Here is a 14,492-nt window from a genome sequence, read left to right on the forward strand (position 1 = left end):
CAGGATTTGCCTGCATTTGTTTTGCCATACTTCATACCAGGAGTGATTGGGAGAAACTTCCGGGTAGGCCGCAAAGTGGTTTTCCAGCTTCTTTTATACATGTGTAGGACCTCCTGACTCATTCTATCTCCTGACAGTTTATATTTTTAAATAAGGAACTAATGAGTTAATAGCTAAGATTTATTGAATTTCCTCAGTAATTTACTCATGTCAGAAATTTAAGTATAAATCATTTTTAACGTTAAGACCAACTCCTATTCAATATAAGCTCCTGGCCAATATTCTTTATTTTTAAGAATAATTGACATACAATATTGTATGAGTTTCAGATATTCAACATAGTGAATTGATACTTACATACATTATAAAATAGTCACAATAGTCACAACAGTAAGTCTAGTTGCCATCTACTGCCATAAAAAGTTGTTACAGTATTATTGACTGTATTTCCTATCTGTACATTATATCCCCACATCTTCTTTATTTTATAACCAGAAGATTGTGCCTCTTAATCCCCTTCAACTATTTCATCCATCTCTCCCACCCACCCCTCACCTCTGGCAACCATCTGTTTTATCTGTTTTTGTTTTGTTTTGTTTGTTCATTTGTTTTTTAGATTCCACCTATGAGTGAAATTATATGGTATTTTCCTTTCTCTAACTTATTTTACTTAGCATAATACCCTCTACATCCACCTATGTTGCAAATGGCAACATTTCATTCTTATGGCTGTGTAATGTTCCATTGTAAATATATTACACACCACTTTTTTTTTTATCCAATCATCTATTGATGGACATTAGGTTGCTTCCAAATTTGGACTATTATAAATAATTCTGCAATGAACCTAGGGGTGCATATGTCTTTTCAAAATAGTGTTTTCATTTTCTTTGGGTAAATACCTAGAAGTGGATTATTGGATCATATGGTAGTTCTATGTATAGTTTTTTCATAGAGGCTTGATACTATATATAGTATCATGGCACCTGCAAATAGTGACAGTTTACTTTTTCCTTTCCAATTTAAATGCCTTTTTTTTTCTCTTTATTGCTTAATTGCTATGGCTAGGATTTCCAATACCATGTTGAATAAAGGTAGTGAGAAAAGGCATCCTTGTCATGCTCCTGGTCTTAGAAGGAAAGCTTTCAGCTTTTCACTGTTGAGTGTGATGTTAGCTCTGGGTTTGTCATATATGACCTTTATTATGTTGAGATGCATTCTCTTTGTATCCACTTTGTTGAGGGTTTTATCCTAAATGGATGTTGAATTTTGTCAATTGCTTTTTCTCCATCTATTGAGATGATCATATGATTTTTATCCTTCATTTTGTTAATGTGGTATATCACATTGATTGATTTCAGGTATTGAACCATCCTTGCATCCCTAGAATAAATCCTACTTGATCATGGTTTATGATCACTTAAAGTAGCGTTGAATTCGATATGCTAATATTTTGGTGAGGATTTTTCCATATATACTTATTAGGAATATTGGCCTCCAATTTTCTTTTTTTTTTATGGTGTCTTTGGTTTTGCTATTAGAGTAGTGCTAGCCTCATTGGATGAATTTGGACGTTTTTAATCCTCTTTTTTTTTTTTTCCAATAGTTTGAGAAGGATAGGTATTAACTCTTCTTTGAATATTTTATAGAATTCACCTGTGAAGCTGTCTGGTCCTGTATTTTAGTTTGTTGGGAGTTTTATTACTATAATTTTATTACCAATACTTGGTCTATTCAGATATGCTGTTTCTGTTTTTTTCAGATTTTCTATTTCTTTCTGATTCAGTCATGGAAGATTATATGTTTATAGGAATTTATCCATTTCTTTTAGGTTGGCCAATTTGTTGGCATATAATTTTTCATGGTAGTCTTTTATAATCCTCTGTATTTCTGTAGTGTTGTTTATACCTTCTCCTCTTTCACTGCTGGTTTTATTTGAGTCTTATTTTTTCTTGATAAGTCTGGGTAAAGGTTTATCAGTTCTGTTTATCTGTTCAAAGAACCAGCTCTTAGTTTCATGGATCTTTTCTATCATTTATTTAGTCTCTCTTTCACTAACTGCACTTGATCTTTATTTTTTCCTTCTACTAGCTTTGGACTAAGTTTGTTCTTTTTTTTTTTTTTTTTTTTTTTTTTTAGTTCCCTTAATTTTTTCTTGTTTTTTTCTTCAGGGAGGTCTGTATCACTATAAACTTCCCTCTTAGAATTGCTTTTGCTGTGTCCTATAGATTTTGGAATGTTATATTTCCCTTTTCATTTCTCACAAGTATTTTTTTTATTTCCTTTTTGATTTCTTCATTGACCTGTTGGTTGTTTAGTAGCATGTTATTTAGCCTTCATGTATTTGTGCCTTTTCCAGTTTTTTTTCTTGTAATGTGTTTCTACTTTTATACCGTTGTGGTCAGAAAAGATTCTTGATATGATTTCAGTTGTCTTAAATTTATTGAGACTTCTGGGGCACCTGGATGAGTCAGTTGGTTAAACATCTGCTTTTAGCTCAGGTCATGGTCCCTGAGTCCTGGGATCGAGCCCTGAGTCAGACTTCCTTCTGAGTCAGGCTTCCTGCTCAGCAGGGAGTCTGCTTCTCCCTCTCCCTTTGCTCTCCCTGCCCCCCAACTCGTGTTTGCTCACTCTCTCTTTCTCTCTCTCTCTCCCAAATAAATAAAATCTTTTAAAAATTTTTATTGAGCCTTCTTTTGTGGTCTAACATGTAATCTGTCCTGGAGAACGTTCCATGTATACTTGAAAAGAATGTGTATTCTGCTGGTTTTGGATGGAATGCTCTGTATTTACTAAGTTGATCTGATCTAATGTGTCATTTAAGACCAATATTTCCTTATTAATTTTCTGTCTGGGTGATCTATCCATTGCTGTAAGTGGTGGTTAAAGTCTTCTACTAATTGTGTATTATTGTCAGTTTCTCCCTTTGCATCTGTTAACATTTGCTTAGGTGCTCCTATGTTAGGTGCATAAATATTTAAAAGTGTTACAACTTCTTATTCAATTGATTCCTTTATTTGATACCCTTTTTTGACTTTTTACAGCCTTTGTTTTAAAGTCCATCTTGTCTAGTGGTGCCTGGGTGGCTCAGTTGGCTAAGCTTCCTACTCTTGATTTCAGCTCAGGTCATGGTCTTGGGGTCGTGAGATGGAGCCCCATGTCAGGCTCTGTACTCAGTGAAGAGTCTACGTAAAATTCCCTCCCTCTCCCTCTGGCCCTCCCTCCCCCCTGCCCCGGCTTTTGTGCTGTCTTTCTCTAAATAAAAAAAAGCATAATAATAAAATAAAAAAGAGTCTATTTTGTCTGATAAAAGTATTGCTACCCCAGCTTTCTTTTCATTTCCATTTGCATGGAATACATTTTCCCATCCTGTTACTTTCAGTCTGTGTGTGTGTTTAGATGTGAAGTGAGTCGCTTGTAGGCAACATATAGATGAGTCTTGTTTTTTAATCCGTTCAGCCACCTATGTCTTGATTGGAGTATTTAGTTCATTTACATTTAAAGTAATTATTGATGCATATGTACTTACCGCCAGTTTTTAAATTTTTTAATGGTTTTGTAGTTCTTTGTTCCTTTCTTCTTGCTCTTTTCTCCTGTGACGTGATAACTTTTTTTAGTGTTATGTTTGGGTTCCTTTCTCTTTATTTTTTGTGTATCTAATACAGGTTTTTGATTTGCAGTTACTGTGAGATTCGTATATAACCTGTGTACATAGCGGTTTATCTTAAATTGATGATCACGTAAGCTTGAACAAATTCTAAAAACACGACATTTTTACGCTCCCCACCCCCAATATTTTATGTTTTTGACATCATGTTTTACATCCTTTTATTCTGTGTATATTTAATTATTGTAGTTATATTTACTACTGTTGTCTTTTAACCTTCATACTAGCTTTGTAAGTAGTTGATCTACTACCTTCACTCTATGTTTACCTTTACCAGTGAGACTTTTTTCTTTCATATATTTTCTTAGTTCTAGTTATGGCCTTTTCTTTTCCTCTTAAAGAAATCCTTTTAATATTTTTTGTAAAGCTGGTTTAGTAGTGGTGACTCCTGTAACTTTTATTTGGCTAGGAAACTTTTTATTTCCCCTCCAATTCTGAATGATAACATTGCCAGTTAGAGTATTCTTGTTCGTTTTTTCATTTCAGCACTGTGAATATATCATGCCACTTTCTGCTAGTCTGTAAAGTTTTGCTGAAAAATCAGCTCATTGCCTTATGGGGCTCCGCTTATATGCAATTAATTGCTTTTCTCTTGCTACTTTTAAGATTCTTTACCTTTAGTTTTTGTCATTTTAATTATAATGTGTCTTGGTGTAGATCTCTTTTGAGTTCCTCTTGTTTGGGAGCTGTGCTTTTTAGACCTGGGAAGGCCCTCAGCTTAGGGAATGTTTCAGCTATGATTTAAATAAGTGTTATGTCCCTTTCTCTTCTTCTGGGACCTCTATAGTGTGAATGTTAGTACTTGATGTTGTCCCAGTAGTCCCTTAAACGGGCCTCATTTTTCCTTTTTTGTTTTCTTTTTCTTATTATTTGTTTTCTTCTTTCTTTTTCTGTTCCATTTGGGGTTTTTTGTTTGTTTGCTTCTTATTTTGTTTTGTTTTGTTTTTTTTGCGAGAGAGAGAACGGACGGCAACTAGGGGTTGAGAGAGAGGAGAGAGAGAATCTCACGCAGGCTCCACGCCCTGTGCAGAGCCCAGTGCAGGGCTCAGTCTCACAACCCTGAGATCATGAACTGAGCCGAAGTTAAGAGTCAGATGCTTAACTGACTAAGCCACCCAGGCACCCCAGTTTGAGTGGTTTTCATTACCCAGATCACTAATCTGTTCCTCTTATTATCACATCTTCTGTTTATCCCCTCTAGTGTATTTTTTTTATTTCTGTTATAGTATTCTTCAGCTCTGATTGGTACTTTCTTATATTTTCTCTTTGTCGAAATTCTCATTTTGTATTCATCTAGTCTTCTCCAGAGTTTGATAAGCATCTTTATGACCATTACTTTGAACTGTTTATCAGGTTGATTGCTTAATTGCCATTCATTTAGTTCTTTTTCTGAGGTTTTGTCTTGCTCTTTTATTTGGAACACATTTCTCTGTCGTCTCATTTGGCTTAACTCTGTACTCGTTTTTAAGTATTAGGTAGTTCAGCTACCTTTCCCAGTCTTTTTTTTCCTTTTTCTTTTTGAAGTTTTTACTTAAATTCTAGTTAGTTAACATACAGTGCAATATTAATTTCAGGTTTAGAATCCAGTGATTCAGCAGTTACATACAACACCCTTTGTCCATCACAACATACATTTTTCAGTCTTGAAGGAGTGGCCTTATGTAGGAGATGTCCTGTGGGGCCCAGAGATACAGTCTCCTCTGGTCACCAGAACCAGGTGCTCTTGGGGTGTCCCCTGTGTGGGCTGTGTGTACCCTCCTGATGTGACGGGGGCAGTACTGCCATGGGCACATTGGTAGGTGGGTCTGGCTCCCAGCCCAGCTGGCTGCATACCTGACCTTGACTACTGCAGATGTGCTAGTGAGCAGAACTGACCAAGACACCAGCAGTAGGTACCCCCTGGCATTAACAGTCTACAGGGAGGATTCCAAAATGGTGTCTGCCAGTGCCACAATCAGCATGGCAGAACAAGATAGCAGAAATGGCTGCCGCAAGTGTCTAAGTCCCAAGGAGAGGACCAGCTACCTCCTGTTCCTCCAGCACACACTTCAAGATTAGTAAGTGGATCTCCTTCACCTATAGTCCATACAATTTTGATCTGGTATTTTTGTGCTTATTTCTGGTTCAAGCAAGTCTGCATGTAAGCTCTTTAAGAGGGATTTTTCCCCCTGCATTTCTAGTTTCCCTGGACATATTCCCTATTGGTTTTCAAAGCCAGGTATTTTGGAGGCTTATCTCTTCTGTGCATGATCTGAGGGTTTGCATACCTATTGTGGAGTTCAAATCTCTTACTCTTTAGGGAAAAGTTCATTACCCTTGAGATCCCTGTGTATCATAGAATGTCACTTCTAGAATGTGGCTTTTTTCTGTAGTGAGACTATATCTCTGCTTCTTCTACCCATCTCAGCGCTGTCCCTTGTTGTAGAGGGTCTTTTTGTCTAGTTTCTAGGTTTCCTTCAGAGGGAGTTATTCCACATGTGGTTATAGATTTGTTGTCCATGAGAGGAGGTAAGCTCAGGATCTTCCTTTCTGGCAGGACCCTCTTGGACCCATCTTGGACCACCATTGTAGGATAGTCAGACATTATTAAGTGGTAGAATCTTCTTTGCTTTATACGTACCAGAAATCCAGGCTTTTAAACATTTTTGGTAAGGTTTTGAAGTTAATACTGTGTTTCATATTTTCAAGTAGGATCTAGGAAGTGCCTTACAGATCAAACAAACCGAAGACTGACATAAATCTTCATGTTGTGGCTGTGCTTCCAGTGAAATCTAACCACTGTCAAAAATCTCTCTTCCGTATCTAACCTATACCAAGTGGCACATTAAATTTGTTAAAGTTAGCCTTTAATACCTACCTTAGAGTTACAGATTTATAAAAGTAATGGAGGAAATCATAGCGTAGAGCTATCCAGTAGGGCTACCCACTAGCTACACATGGCTATTTAAATCAAAATTTAATTATAATTAAGTATAATTGGGGCACCTTGGTACTCATTCGGTTAAGCATCCAACTCTTAATTTCAAATCAGGTCATGATCTCAGGGTTCTGAGATCAAGTTCCTCAATAGGCTCTGCACTCAACAGGAATTTTGCTTGAGATTCTCTCTCTCTCCCTTTCCCTCTGCCCCCTTTGCACTCTACAAATAAGTAAATTTAAAAAATTGCTTAAAAATTAAATTAAGTATAATGTAAAATTCAGTTCTTCAGTTACACTAACCACACTTCAAGTGCTTAATAGCTGCTTTTGGCTGGTGGCTGCCATGTCACATAGCACAGATGTTCTACACCTGCATCGTCCAGTAAATGTTCTACAATAAGGGAATTTTACTTTGACAACATTGTCTAGAAAGTGCTGATACAAAAGCCACTTTAGTTGAAAGTGACTTATATACTTATATATAAAAATGCCCATATGGTGGCTTTTCAGGAGGAAAGGTAACCAGATTGTTTATAAATAGAGCCTATAATTTCAATCCATTGTGCCTAAAAAGTGACTCTTAATTTATAAATTTCACTTTCTTTTACTAAAACTTCTACCCTAAAAGATTTACAAATGCAGAACTTTTAAAGACTACATATGCAGAATTATATGTAGAGTTAGTTCAGGATTCCCAGAATTTTTCCAGTTCATCTTGTGCTGATCTTCCTTTCTATACATTTGGTCACTAGCTTCTCCATAATGTGCTGACTTAAATGCTTATGATTTATACATATATTTTTTAAACTTCTGTCTAATCTGCTGTCTTAGACAGTAACTCCCTGGTAGACAGAGACTAACATAGAGCGATTTTTGTGTATCATATTGAGGTAAAGCTTTTAAGTGTCACACGCTCCTATACTTTTCAACTTTGTATAAGAAAGTGATTATCTTTGGTTTGAAGGACCATCCCTTGGTGAGAATGATAAAATTTTTTTTTCTCCTTCAATTTTTTCAAAAGCATACCCTTCTAATAAATTCTGTACTATATTGCTTGAGTCCAAGATGAATCAGCGAAGGGCTAGGATGAGCCTGGAACATCTTATGCCAGAAAGTAGAGTACTCAAAATAATGATTGGGACATAGAAGATGTAAGAGCCAGCTTGACAGGGTTCCCACTAGCCGTATCTGGGAGAAATTAAGTGTAATAATAAATTATAAACTGTTGAAAAAATAAGAACCTATGAGTTCACACTGATGCTATGTGAATTAATAGATAGTTGGATGCATGGTTAAGATAGGAAGGTCCTTATTTATAGAAGAATGCTGACTGATAAATGTGGACGGAATGGTGAAGTTGGAAGATCACCATTGTGCAACCATCATAATAAAGATTGGTTTAGGCAAGAATTATCTGTGCATGCTAACTATAAGAGGAAAGTTTTGACAAGGAGCAAGATACTTACATAGTCTTGTCTTCCCACATACCACTTCTTAGTTATAAGGAAGAAAATAAGTATAAAATGGAAAAACCAGTGAGACACAGATGGACCTCTGATTGTATGTGATACCTCGACAGGCATTCAGCATCACTATGTCATATTTGTATGTAAGTGGGATGCATAACCTGAATTTAGTCATGAGGAAACATCAGACAAAACCAAAATGAAAAACATTCCATTAAAAAAAAAATGACCTGTATTCTTTAAAATGTCAGTGTTACGAAAGGGGAGAGGAATGCAGGGGAAAGGCTGAGGAACTATTCCAGTTTAAAGGAAACCAAAGAAACATGACAACTTAATGCTAATCTTTGATCTAGGGCTGGATCTAGACTCAAAAAAAATGATAGGACATAATTGGGACAGTAGCCAAGACTGGAACATGATTGGTAGATTAGATAAAAAGTATTGATGTTAAATTGCCTACATTTGCTAATAATGCTATGGTTATGTTAGAGAACACCTTTGTTCTTAGGAAATACACAAGTATTAAAGAGTAAAGGGGCACAATGTCTGTAACTTATTCTCAAATGGTTCAAGAACGTAATTGTGGGTGTGTGGAGAGAAAATACAGTAACAAATGTACCGTATCTTAACAGTTGGTGAATTTGAGCAAGAGCTACAAAGGAGTTTTCTATTTAAGTCTTGCAACTTTTCTCTAAATTTAAAATTATTTCAAAATAAAAATTTAGAAATTATATTCCATGTTTTCTAGCCCTCTCTAAGGCACAGAATGATGTGATGACAATGAGAATGCAATCAGAGCGACTTTCAAAAGAATACGACCGACTCCTTAAAGAACACACAGAACTTCAGGTGGGTGACCTCTACTTTGTGGGCCTAAGGTTTTTAAAATAATAATGACTATGTCATCTATTTGCGTTATTTGCCCTTCCCAAATCAAGAGGATGCACTCAGTCCTGGCTTCTTAAAAATGATTAAGGAAACCAGATTTTTACCTAGAGGGTGAAGATGAGGACATTGCATGAAAATACAAGACAGACAGCACAGAGAATCACTGACTTGATAACTTATAGCGTTCTAGTTTTATTGAAATTTTAAGCAAAAGAATTGAACCACAAAAGTGACAGCACTGAGGGGCGCCTGGGTGGCACAGCGGTTAAGCATCTGCCTTCGGCTCAGGGCGTGATCCCGGCGTTATGGGATCGAGCCCCACATCAGGCTCCTCCGCTATGAGCCTGCTTCTTCCTCTCCCACTCCCCCTGCTTGTGTTCCCTCTCTTGCTGGCTGTCTCTATCTCTGTCAAATAAATAAATAAAATCTTTTTAAAAAAAAAAAAGTGACAGCACTGAAAAACAGACTGGTTCTGTAAACATGTCTTTTTGCCATTGGCAACGTTTGCTCTAGTCATGCCAAAAAATAAGGTCAAAATTTGAAGTCCCACCTCACACGACTTCTGTCCCAGTGTTTTAGACATCTTGGGTCAAAACCTATGGCATTCAAATACATGATTTGCCTCCAACATGAATTTAAAGACAGAAATGGAAAAAACCTTTTTGTTATTAAGGTCACGGAGTCAAGGGCTCTAGCTTTTCTTTCTCTTCCCCGCCAGCCCAGCAAGAGTCTGTGCCCTGCATTCATCCGTGATAAATTTGACTCGCTTCCCTCTTGATTTGGCAGCCCCTAATCTGAATTGATTTCCCAGGCACACTTTGACCACATGTGGGGAGAATTTGGGGGAAAGACCATTCCAGAGGCAGCCCTGGCCCTCCCAGTTCCTTCTGAGATGGAGAGCCTGTGCTCTTCTGCTTTTAGTTTGGGTTTATCCTGAGAATTTGGCAGTTCTTGTGGTTTTTAATCAGGGGTTTTTATAAATACAACTCTACAGTTATTTCACTATAGGAGAAGCCCTGGCCCCAGGACTCATTTCCTTGTGTCTTAACGGTCATTATATCTCCAGGGTCTGGCACTGGCAAAAGGCAAGCAGGTACTATACTGACAGGCCTTGGAGTCAGACAGACTCAAACTCTCATACTAACTAACTTTATGATCCCGAGTTTATGTTACCCCTCTGCAGCTCTTTTCTTCATCTGTAAAATCAGAATAATACTAACACCTGGCCCACTGGGTTTTCAGTAGAATTAAATAGAACGTGTAGGGTACTTAGTGTTGTGCCTGGCTGATAGGAAACACTCAAGAAATAATACCTATTAGACTTATCATTGTCATCATTAGCATACAATCCTCTGTAGAAGTTTTGCTGGAAGAATGACTTATTCTCATCCAGCCACTTTAGCCATGATTTAGAGTCAAGAAGCAATCCAAAACACATTTGTAATCTGGTATTCCTAGCTGAGTTGCATGTTTAATTTAACTAACCTACTTTGACAACAGGACAATCCAGAGAAGAGTAGATACCCTGTGTGCTTCAAACCTAGGATACCAAGAGCTCAGTTCACATGTTCTAGAGTAGATGGTTAGATGTTCAGCAAGACCGTCCTTTCTCCATCTCTAAAACACAGGTACTGAAATTGCTGACTTCACCATGGCCTGATGAGAGAATTATTCCAGGGCATCCTTCAGGATCCACCATGGAAAGTGAAGGAACACGTCAGAAGCCTTTGGCCTAGAAATACAACTTTTTCTCCCTTCCATTTGTGAGGTCAGGGTGTACTCAAAAGGATGAGTATCCAAGTGTGGACTTTGCCAGGAGGTCAGCAATGTTTAGATCCCTGAATGGAGAAAAAAGAAGCAAGAATATTCCCTCATTTTCTTATGGCCAATGACCATCACTGAATGTCCCCCTTGTGGTAACAGTTAATGATCTCTTAATCCCTGAGGAGTATATGTGACAGTGAGATTCCCTCAACCCATTTTCTTTCCCTTCCCAAAAACCCTTTCTGTTTGGAGCTTATGCATTCTTCATAACAGATGTTAAAAAGTTTTTTGGAGTAATTCCTTCCCCAGAAAGTAGTTGTTATACCTATTTCTTTGAAAAATGACCCATCCCAGAGTTGCCAAGTGCCATGCTGAGAATTGGGCCTTGTTCACTAGTGCATTTAAGGCCTTGATCTACTTTCTTCTTTTATTTTTGAAATATATAATGGGTGACATTTATTGAAGATGTGCCCTGGACCAAGCACTTAGTTAATGGCTTCATATATGTTACTCTGTTTATTCTCATCACAGCCCACTAAATTAAAATATTGTAATACCGTATTTTGTGAATGAGGAAAACAAGACCCAGAGGTGTTATATAATGTACCTAAAGTCACTGAACTAGAAACTGGTAGGATTCAAAGCTGGATTCAAAATCAGGACATTTTTCTCCAGTTTTCCCACCATTAAGAACTCCACTGTTTAGCCTGTTCTGGTCATTGGACTGTGTTCTTGGATCCATTGTCTTCCTACTTCTGCTCTAGTTTATTTTGGAGAGCTGCATTTCCCAAGCCCCCTTGCTCTCTTCTGGGGAGGTTCAGCACTGGGAGGCACCAGTAGGAGACTGAAGGCAAGAGGGACAAAACCAGGGATTTTTCCCACTCTCTCTGTTTCAGGTGGCATCGCAGCAGCAGCCCCATCTCTTTCCATGGTCCCGGTACCCACTGGGGGTCCACATGGTGGCCCTAGCTCCTGGGGTCCATAACACTATCTCCTCCCTTGTCACTCCAGCCCAAAGAGTGGTGGTGGTTCTGTGCTAATCACTGAGGTGTCTTGCCACACTGCCCCATGTGTCTACTCTTTCATCACCTGTTAAACCAATTTCCCTTAATAAATGTCTGTTTGGGGAAAAAAAAGACCTCTCCGCTCCATAGTTTGCCAGTTCTGTAAACCTCAGGTGGATGATTTGATATCCATGCACCTTGGCTTCTTCATTACTTCAGTGAGGATTATAATACCTTGTGAGCATTAAACCAGATCCTGTACGTACAAGAAGGTATGTTAAATATTTTTAAACAAGAAAAGCTCTATATCCCCATAAGATGATAGTAGTTATTTTTTGATTGGACACATTTTTTCCCTGCTCACCCTCCATTGTCCAGTGTGAGACCTTATAGAAGATTCTGAGATTTAAGTGTCATTAAATGACTACCATTTTCTTAAAAGCAACCCATACACTTTGATATTCACCTTCTGAACTCTACTTGAGAAGCAGAAAAATTGCTGTAGACCATCTATAGTAAAAGCTGTATCAACTTGCCTTTCATGAATTTTACTTCTGTTGTCAAACCAACCTTAATAGTTGAATTTAATCTTTAAAGTTCCTTGGGAAACTTAGCTTTCTCAGTTTTTCATAGTCGATTTACTTAAAATAACCATGAAATGACCATTAAAATATTAAGGAAATAAAGGTGAAAGAGGGAAAAGCTGGTTTCCTTACCATAAATGAATCCCACTTTGCATTTTTAAAATCCGTTTGGATTTCCCCATCTGCTCCCCTCCCTGTTATAAGCACTAAATAAATATTAGAGAACAATCCCTTCAAGCTAGAGTCTTTGCCTTTCCTTGTTTGCCCTGGCTCTCTTCTGGAAAAGAAAAAGCAAAACTAACTGAGGATTATGGGCAGCACAAACCCATCAGGACTTGCCACTTTTCAAATTTCATTTTGGAAAATCACCCTTCACTTAAGGGACTTATCCGGAATAACAGCTCCATTAAAGCTTAATTTTTTTTTTAATCTTCATATCCACTTTTATTATGGATAATTACAAGATTATTTCCTTTTTTTAATTGAACTATAATTAACATACAATATTATATTAGTCTCATATACAATACAATGATTTAGTAATTCTCTACATTTCTCAGTGCTCATCACAAGTGTACTCTTTTTTTTTTTTAAGATTTTATTTATTTATTTGATGGAGAGAGAGACAGCCAGCGAGAGAGGGAACACAAGCAGGGGGAGTGGGAGAGGAAGAAGCAGGCTCCCAGTGGAGGAGCCTGATGCGGGGCTCGATCCCAGGACTCCGAGATCATGCCCTGAGCCGAAGGCAGAGGCTTAACAACTGAGCCCCCCAGGCGCCCCCACAAGTGTACTCTTAAGTGCCATCACCTGTTTCACCCATCCCCCCCACCCACCTCCCCTCTGGCAACCACCAGTTTGTTCTCTGTATTTAAGAGTCTATTTTTTTTGTCTCTTTTTTTACGTTGTGCATTTGTTTTGTTTCTCAAATTCCACATACAATTGAAATCGTACGGTATTCGTCTTTCCCTGTCTGACTTCTTTTGCTTAGCATTTTACTCTAGCTCCATTCATGTTGTTGCAAATGGCAAGATTTCATTCTTTTTTTGTGGCTGAGTAATATTCCATTATGTACGTACATACACATACACGACATCTTCTTTATCTGCTTCTCTGTGGATGGACATGTGGGTTGTTTACATAGCTTGGCTATTGTAAATAATGCTGCAATGAACAGAGGAGTGCATATATCTTTTTGAATTAGTGTTTTTTATTCTTTGGATTAATACCCAGTAGTGGAATTACTGGATCGTATGGTAATTCTATTTTTAATTTTTTGAGGAACCTCCATACTGTTTTCACAGTGCCTGCATCAGTTTACATTCCTACCAACAGTGCATGAGGTTTCTTTTTTCTTCACTTCCTTGTCAACACTAATATTTCTTGTGTTTTTGATACTAGTCATTCTGACAGGCGTATGGTGATACCTCATTGTGATTTTGATTTGCATTTTCAACAATGTGATGTTAAGCATCTTTTCATGTGTCTGTTGGCCATTTATAGGTCTTCTTTGGTAAAATGTCTATTTTGGTCCTCTGCCCATTTTTAATCTGATTATTTGAGTTTTTTGGTGTTGAGTTGCATAAGTTCTTTATGTATTTTGGGTACTAACCAACCCCTTGTCAGATATATCATTTGCAAATATCCTCCCATTCAGTAGGCAGAGCTGTGATGTTTACCTAAAGTGGCAAGATACAAACATGTGAAAGTGGTAACTTATCGTTCAAAATACCTCCTCTAATCCTGTCTTCTAACTTGGTTGGTTAATGTTAACATTGTTAAAGTTGCTCCGAAGGCATTACTGCTCAGCCTGAGCAAGGGCTTGGTGAATCTCTAGTGTGCAAGCAGTAACACTTCAACGCCATTTTATGAGGTTGGTTTTTTTTTCCCCTCAGTGTAGACTTTTCCTTTCTTAAGTGCAAATGATCTCTTAAGGTTCATTTCTATCCCATTTTCCTCCAGTTTTTTTTTTTTTTAAAGATTTTATTTATTTATTTGACAGAGAGAGAGACAGCCAGCGAGAGAAGGAACACAAGCAGGGGGAGTGGGAGAGGAAGAAGCAGGCTCATAGTGGAGGAGCCTGATGTGGGGCTCGATCCCATAACGCCAGGATCACACCCTGAGCTGAAGGCAGACGCTTAACAACTGAGCCACCCAGGTGCCCCGCATTTTCCTCCAGTTTTAAATTATATAGTCATCTTGT

General features: G+C 37.8%; 1 protein-coding gene across 3 annotated transcripts in view; it reads left to right on the forward strand.

The window, feature by feature from the left end:
* Positions 1–14,492, forward strand: part of BCAP29 (B cell receptor associated protein 29) — a 65,214-nt gene that overhangs the window by 33,808 nt on the left and 16,914 nt on the right. The window contains exons 7-8 of one of the 3 annotated variants that reach the window (XM_087861187.1): positions 8,801–8,901; positions 14,292–14,434. In XM_087861187.1, coding sequence (XP_087717313.1) covers positions 8,801–8,901; positions 14,292–14,360 — 170 coding nt within the window. In that variant the 3' untranslated portion in view covers positions 14,361–14,434. Of the gene's footprint in view, positions 1–8,800; positions 8,902–14,291; positions 14,436–14,492 lie in introns of those variants that run through there. The other 2 variants (XM_087861188.1, XM_045793465.2) reach the window with 2 other exon arrangements.

This window comes from Ursus americanus, chromosome 3, assembly GCF_024610735.1.
Source record: "Ursus americanus isolate L20-20 chromosome 3, mUrsAme1.1.p, whole genome shotgun sequence".
NCBI lineage: Eukaryota > Metazoa > Chordata > Mammalia > Carnivora > Ursidae > Ursus > Ursus americanus.